The 8,035-nt window shown below is 32.8% G+C and overlaps 1 protein-coding gene across 1 annotated transcript; it reads left to right on the forward strand.

Annotated features, from left to right (window-relative positions):
- Nucleotides 1-1,109: 1,109 nt before the first annotated feature.
- LOC107908340 (uncharacterized) lies at nucleotides 1,110-7,202 on the forward strand. The gene is made up of 10 exons (XM_016835529.2): nucleotides 1,110-1,600; nucleotides 1,677-1,737; nucleotides 1,820-1,868; nucleotides 2,041-2,095; nucleotides 2,170-2,257; nucleotides 2,760-2,878; nucleotides 3,733-3,858; nucleotides 4,538-4,631; nucleotides 5,134-5,288; nucleotides 6,191-7,202. Exons 1-10 carry the CDS (start codon nucleotides 1,160-1,162, stop codon nucleotides 6,248-6,250), a joined length of 1,248 nt encoding a protein of 415 aa, XP_016691018.1. The 5' UTR covers nucleotides 1,110-1,159; the 3' UTR covers nucleotides 6,251-7,202.
- Nucleotides 7,203-8,035: the final 833 nt, after the last annotated feature.

The raw sequence follows: 8,035 nt of genomic DNA on the forward strand, positions 1-8,035 counted from the left end.
TTCCAATTTCAATTATTTCAAATAGGGATTTGATATTTACTTCAACGTTTTGGAAGAGTTTGCAAGAAACTTTAGGATCGAAGCTTAGTTTTAGTACGGCTTACAATCCCCAAACAGATGGGTAGTCTGAAAGGGTAATTAAAGTTTTAGAAGATATGTTACGAAGCTATGTGATCGAGTTCAATGGTAGTTGGGAGTAATATTTTCCCTTGGAAAAATTCGCTTACAATAATAGTTTTCAAGCAAGTATTCATATGGCACCATTTGAAGTGTTGTGTGGTAGGAAATGTAAAACTCCTTTGTGTTGGATAGAATTGGATGAGAAGCGAGTTTTTGGACTGGATTTAGTTCGTGAAACTGAAGAAAAGGTAAAGTTGATTTTCTATCAGTTGAAAGCAACGTCTGATAGGAATAAATCTTATGCGAATTTAAAATGAAGAGATATCAAGTTTTAAGTTGGTGATAAGGCGTTCTTGAAAGTTTCGTCGTGGAATAAGGTTTTGAGATTTCGAAGGAAAGGTAAATTGAGTCCAAGGTATATTGGACCTTCTGAAGTTGTTGAGAGGATCGTTTCAGTAGCTTATTGTCTTAAGTTGCTACCATTTTACTATTATGTTGCTACTATTTTGTTATTATTGTTTGGATATTATATAAAACTTATTTTATTGTTAATTTTGTTATTATTTTAAAGGCATTTCTTAATTTTGTTATTATTTTAAAGGCATTTAATTGTTAAGTTACATATAAGATTCTTAGTGTTATTATTGTTTGGATGTATTATATATATTTTAAAGTTATATAAAAATAATATAAAAATTAATATAGGTCGGTCGGGTCAGGTCTGGATTTTAGCATTTTTATTTGAGTCGGGCTTAGACAAAATTTTAGGAATATTTTTCGGGTTAGACCGAGCCCGGGCCTAGCAAATGAGCCTGAATTTTTAATTGAACCCAGCCCGGCTATGAACACCTGTAGATAATATAGGTATTTCTTAAAAAAAAAAACATGATAATTTTCCTTTATTATTATTATTATTATTATTGTATTTGTTTTCTTGACGAAATCTTTTTATTTGAAGAAGAAAAAGGAATTTGAAGCGGTCTCAGGAGTGCAACAAAAACTAGTAACTAGAATAACTTAAGCTAAGAAATTGAGGGAAATGAAGAGATTAAGGGAATGCATAGAAGAAGTAACGAAGTTCAGTCTACAATCTCACATTAACAAATCCCTCAATTTTGAACTTGAACTCTCCCCTGAGTTCTGCTCCAACATCCTCCTCGATTCCGACCTCATCGATCCCAATCCAGGTACACCACTCCCCAAACCTAAATTTACACTTTCTCCTTTTTTGTATTTTTATTGTTCAAAAACAAATGAAATTATTACTATTTTTTCATATTGGAATGGTGCAGATATTTCAAAAGGAGTTCCTTCATATCCTTTATACAAACATCTGGCATTGGCTTTGAACCAATCCATAGTTTCCGGGTTCATTTGCAGTAGACAAGGCAATTCAGCATTAATGCGCGATGAGATTTCTTCTGAACAGAAAGAAAAGTGGAATAAGTTGGTTTCAACTAAAGGACTTGAATTGATAAATGTTAGTCTGTCATTGTTGATGCTGTTCTTATTCCTTTTTCTTTAGGTTTTTGGCTAATAATTTGTTCTCTTGGTAGATTATGAATACCATAGACTTCGAACTTCATGTTCAGGAGCCGTTCTTTTCAATGTCAAGAGGTATCTTTTGTTGTTTTAGTTCTTTATCAATGCCCTTATTCCTTCGTCATTATCTAATCAATCCAAATTCGAATCTTTGAAGATGGCTTTAAGACAATTGAAGGATGGTGTGCTGTTGGCAAATACAATAAGTGTGCCCTGGTTCCTTTTTGTGACTGTTATATATTCAATTTTAAGGTTCTCTGTTACTTACAGATATCATATGCATGCATTGATGGGTAGCGCAAAGTTTAGGTTTTATGCATTTATCTTCCGCCACTCATGCATCAGAAGAACTTTTAATTATTTAATTATTTATTTTAGTATTGAACCAGGTTCTATGATCCTTTTGAATAAATGTCTGGTGCTTGAAGTTCAGGTAATCTAATGCTTATGCATTTTACTCCATGTTCATGATCTGAGTGAGGCATTTACAATTTTATCAACTTTCAGGATGTTCGTCATTATGCTACATTTTCTAAGATGTTAGAGGCTGAAAGCATTTCTCAAGTCCTTCCTGGAGTTAAATCCACTGAAGAAGGTAATGGCAATTGAAGTTAACCCATGATTGGCCTTGAATTATATCTCTCTTCAGACGGGTCAAATATGGATTGGATTGTCATAAAGTTTGATTGTTGTATCTGGAATGAGGGAACCCGTTACATTATTCCGAATGTGGATTGATTTCACTGTATAATAACTATTAAAGCTAAAAGTTACCATATGATTCAACATGATAACTAGAGGACTTAAAACTTCTTTATGTGCTACTTAGCCTTTGATTTTTAATTAGTCATTATTCATATAGACATCCTTGTGCTTGGTTGTATTAATCATTAATCTTTATGTCTTAGGACTTTGAAATCCACATTCATTTTAAATGCGTCAGGTTTTTGGGACTTAATTCCATTTATGCTTAGCTATTTTCTAATTGTTTGATTAGTAAAAATGAGAGGATGCTTTGATGGGAATATTGCGGGTAGTTACATTCTTGCTTTTAAATTTGCTAAGTCCTTTGAGATATTTTTTTTATTCTTTAGCAGGTTTGCAAACATATAGAAAATTTTATACAGAGGAAGAGGAAAGGTCTTATGGAGTCATTGCTATCTGTGTTTCTAATTTGGTGGTTCAGCCTGCTATCTTGTTGGCTAGCATACTATCCGTGAGTTCCTTCATTTTCTTTTTGTGTTGTTGATTTTTTTATGCTTAATAAATTAATCTGATATATCTCCCAATGGAAATTTTCTGTTTAGTTGCTTTGCACGAGTTTGATTTTATGGGTGTTGTATTTGTTATAAAAGTTATTTCTGGCACCATTTGTCAATTTTTGCCTGTTTCATAGGGATCAATTCCATTGCCATTCTTTTTATTTTTTCACAAGAAAAAAATTCTATTGCCATTCATACATGGAGTTAGGGGCTGGCTGATTAAACAAATCATTTCAGTACTTATGAATTATGAGATTGGTATTAGTGTTATTACGTTATGTTTGTCTGCACTTGCAATACCTCCTTGACTCTAGAGGTGTCCATGGGTTAGGCCTATGTATTGTATCAACATTGTTCATATGTGTATGTGCCCAAGCTGTGAGCCTCAAATTGTCAAAACCCGTTCATATTTATAAATTTCTAACCCAAGCTTGTTTAAGACCGTCTATATTAATTTTCATATGGTATACATAATATATAAAAATAAACGAAAATTATTGCCCATATTAATTTTTCATATGATATACATAATATACAAAATAAAAAAATGTAATATATATAAAAATAGAAGAAATTAATATTAAAAAAAAGGTCCGGTTGGGCTCAAGAATGTTAGAGCTCAAGCCCAACCCATTTGTTGAATGGGTTTAATATTTTTGTCCAAATATTGAGTAGGCCTTGGAACTTGGGCGAGTAGTCCGGTCCTCAAACGGGTCAACTTGATTTTGGTCCATACAAATTACTTGGCCAATAAAGGTGATGTATTTTTAAATGCCTGAATGTTTAAAATTTCAATGGTTTAATCCAGGAACTGAGTTATGAAGGTGTTCAAAGTCTTTTGGGTCTTGCGCATACTACTGGAACAATTAGTGATGTACTCTCCCCACCAAAATCAACACTTCTCTCATCATTCATGTTGTCATATAATCCAGATGTAAGATAATGGCTTTGGAATTGTTTTTTGTGCTTTCTATTTGCCTCTAAGGCTCGTTTCCTTTTCATCTTCTTTACCCAAAAGATTCTCCATATGTCAGACTTTCTTTTATTTTATTAATTGAATATGTTGCAATTGGTATATATGATTTGTTATTTTCAAATAAAAAAGAAATGAGAATGCTTGGATATTTTGAAGAGCTATCTTTTCCCTATAAAAAAGGGTGTTTGTGTTAAATGCAAAGAACTTTAGTGGTTTGTGTTGTCTAGTGAGAGTTCTTCATAGTTTTCCCACATCATACCATACAAAGAACTGTATTTCAACTACTACATAAATGTTGTGTCACTTGAACTATTCTTTTTTTTTTTCTTTTGAAGTATTTATGTCTGACACATGGATACGAGGATGTGACCTCCAACTCCAAGTATTCTCCAAATACCTAAAAAAACATAGAAAAATCTAACCATACCCATGTTGAATACATATCTGTCTTCAACACACACCCGAATCCGACTAACATAAGTGTATGTTTAGGTGTTCCTTTTTGCTGTATTAGTGATTCAACTTTTGGTCTTGGGCCTGGTGAAGCAAAACATTTCAATTTACCCAGCTTTCACATTCTTGCTCTTAATGTATTTTATGACTGGTTATGGTTTTTTCTTATTTTTGTCTTCTCTAGGTCAAAGGCAGTACCCTAACTCACGGAGCTAGGGCTTTGGCTAAGCACGTCAATCGAAGTAGCAATAAGTACTGGGGTAATTTAAATGGAAGTGGTGAGTTATTGGTGCTTAAAGATTTTTCCCCTCTATTTTATTTATTTATTTATTTTTGTGTGTATTGTTCAACGACACTGACTTTAAAATTGTATAAAGGTAGAGTTTCATGATTTCTTTGTTTGATAGACGGGGGTATGATTTGGGTTAATCTAGCATATGAAAAAACTAAAACCCTAGCTCTTTTTTGGATTTGCAAGTATCACATGAGGTCTCTTTCAGCTATTTGATTGTATAACCAAAATTTTGATCTTAGTATATTAGGAGTTCGGTTAATGAGATTTAATTTTGACTCATTTAACTTCAAAAGATACACACAACAGAGTGAGGAATTAAGAAAAAGAAACAAAGGCACCTCACTTTGAAGAAACAAAGTTACTTAAATTCATATTATTGAGGAGGTGAGTTTGAAGTGGCTTGCATGAGGGACAAATGCTCATAAATTTTTCATTCTCTTTTAATTGACCATCTAATCAGTGCTGTCCTAGTTCTATCTTTCCAGATTCAAATAAAAATAAACTCGCAATGGGAGTTATTATGGATTTGATCAGTAATTCTTGCTGGTTGAATATGTATACTGTTCAACCCCATGGTGATGTCTTTGAGATAAGGGTTGCTGAAGGGTACGGTGCACGCTGGTCAAAGGACGGTTATAAGGTAAACATTTATCCTCAAAAGCATAGTTATGATATTCTAGTGCATATGTACATATATGGATTTGGGATCCATTAGTATTGATGTTAATTGGCTGTACATATTGCCTATATTGCTTTAACTTGGGGGTAAATTGTGGGATACGGTTGTGCTGACACTGGTATAATAAATTTTTTTCCAAGTTTTTGCCATATATTTGGAAGATCATACCTCTATACTCATGTCCAAATATGTAGGGGGTGATAACAGTTCAGTTTGGATAGATTTTAGAAAAAGAAAAAAATTGCAGTTAATATGTAGTATTCTGATTATTAAATAACCAAATTGAAACCAGACCATATACCAAAGACAACCAATCTGGTCTGAGCAGAATTCTGTCGGTGTGAATTGTTTTGGTTTGGCTCACCGGTTTTCTTTTAAATTCTTTTAAAAGTAGCTTTTTAGTTTTATATTAAAAAAAATAAAATCTAATTATAAATTATATAAAAAATAGAATTAAGTTTGGTATGGATAATTGTGGTTTTTTAACTTGTGGACTGAAAACCGTATAGAACTAAATAGACTTAAAGTAATATCCAAACCAAAACCGATTCAAATTTAATAAAACCAAACCGAAAGATAACCAAACACTATGGTTTGAATCAGTTTTCAGTTCTCTGTATTGTTTTGCTCAACCCTGCAAATATGTGCCTGACGAGGGTATTTTAAGGAAAATGAAGAGTCGAATTAACATAGCATATTGCTAAAATAACTTGATGTCATTCCTTTGGAAGATATAAATTTTGCTTTGCTTGAAGATATTATTTCACTTTAATATTTAGCCCCATAAATTTTATAGTTTTAGCATTTTCTACAGCCAGACTCAGATCATTGTATTTTGACCATTTAAGTTTCTGTTGTTTCAGTTCATTGGATTTCTAGAACTGTACATGGATGATGGTCACTTAAAGGGATGGAAACATTGATTTGATTCAAGAAATGTATGCATTGGCTTCCAAGATCTACAAGGTATCCCCTTTCTTTTTATTACCACTTACTACCGAAGGTGGATGATAATACGAGCTCCTTCAACCTCCCTTTGTACCAAAAAGAAAAACAAAATCCCAATCAGGTACCAAACAAGTTCCTTTTTAAAAAAAAATCAACTACGACTTCTCTCCAAATAATCTTCACTTCTAATTTTATTTTGTCTTGTAGGGAGGGGATCGTATCGGACACGAGTACTTAAAAAAATTGGAAGAGTATGAGCAACATGGACTAGTTATATAAAATTCATAACGAAGGCAGTCATTAAGTTCTAATTTTGGTTGGTAGAAGTTTTGCAGCAAAGACACAAGGTAAATTAGACTTCTTGAACTTTTCTTTTGAGAATTAGAATTGTTGAATTCAGCTTTTGCTATATTACTCGAACTTGAGTATGAGCGTCGGATATATATGTCCGAGACAGATATGATTAGATTTTTCTATGTTTTTTTAAGTATTTGGAGGATCCTTGGAGGTTATATTTCCATGTTCATATGTTAGACATGGATAAAGAGTAGGAGCAACATAGAGCCTTTGAGTTGTGCTATTTTTTCCAGTTTTTGGTTTCTGCATGTTTTTTACTTGTTTCTATTTGTATGGTCTGCATGTACTAGGCCAGTTCTTTGTTATTTTTCTTTTGTTACTAATAGATCAATAATGTTGCATCAAATGGATTTAGTCGGCCACTTCATTCCCATAGCTTTCAGATGGATTTAGTCGTGACAAGATTGCATCAAAATTGCCCCTTCTGGTGGAAAAGTGCTGGATTATAGTCATCAAGTTGTTTTTTTCGGCCCCATTTTTTAAAGCAATCTCTGTATTGAGTCATCGCAATCTATTTCTCTATCATCTCAAGGACCAACCAATGTTTAGGTTTTTAAGCATGCTTGAATAGGGGTGTAACTCAGTTGACCCAAGCTCAGTTTTTAAGAAACTTGAGCTGACTTGAAATAAAAGGCGCAGAGCCCAATTTGAGTTGAGTTTTGCTTTTAAAGCTTAAGCTCAATTTAAGAAAAAAATATTGGAACTATGCAAGCTTGATTAGGCTCAATTAAGCTCGTTTGCTTGTAAAAGTTTAACCTTGGTTCCGATACTTAAAATGATTATTTGTGTTCGAATTTAGATTAGGCTTAAGATACTTAAATTCAATTCGTTGAGCTTGAACAATAAAATTTACCATCGGGTACTGTTGTTTACACGAATATGGTTTACTAATTCTATGTGGTATCAACCCTGCTGGATCTCAAACTTACGCAAATAAGTCATATTTGTTGTCTTTTCTAAAACATACAAACTAATGTACTAATTTAAATATACTAATTTAAAGAATTATTTAACAAACTAGTGCCTTTAAGATTTATTTAGTAAATTATATGAAATTGGCTTCCTCAGGTGCCGACTTTAATTTTTCACGTTTATCCCACCCAATCATTTTAGGTTTCGGCAAGCTACAAACAATTAGGGTTAAAGGAAAAAAAAATAGGGTTCACATTCAAGATTTTGAAACAATAGAGTTTTGTCTCACTTGCAAGCACAATTGAGAGGATAAAAGTTTAATACAATGGAACAAGAAATTGGAGGATTCTGATTGAGTAAATGGAAGGCTGAGATAAAACGAGTCACAGTATGAGTTGATGGAAGTTTGATGGCTGAGATGATAAAACATTTATCTACACAAGTTGATGGAAGCTTGATGATTGAAATGATGAAACAAATCTCTTTGCATA

This window comes from Gossypium hirsutum, chromosome D02 (genome assembly GCF_007990345.1).
Source record: "Gossypium hirsutum isolate 1008001.06 chromosome D02, Gossypium_hirsutum_v2.1, whole genome shotgun sequence".
In the NCBI taxonomy this organism is placed as follows: domain Eukaryota; kingdom Viridiplantae; phylum Streptophyta; class Magnoliopsida; order Malvales; family Malvaceae; genus Gossypium; species Gossypium hirsutum.

Bases quoted from the DNA above. Each gene is read 5' to 3' on its own strand.
- LOC107908340 (XM_016835529.2), top strand. From the start codon at position 1,160: ATGAAGAGATTAAGGGAATGCATAGAAGAAGTAACGAAGTTCAGTCTA. The intron at 2,096-2,169 runs GTAATCTAATGC...ATCAACTTTCAG, and splicing joins GTCTGGTGCTTGAAGTTCAG to GATGTTCGTCATTATGCTAC. The intron at 4,632-5,133 runs GTGAGTTATTGG...CTATCTTTCCAG, and splicing joins GGGTAATTTAAATGGAAGTG to ATTCAAATAAAAATAAACTC.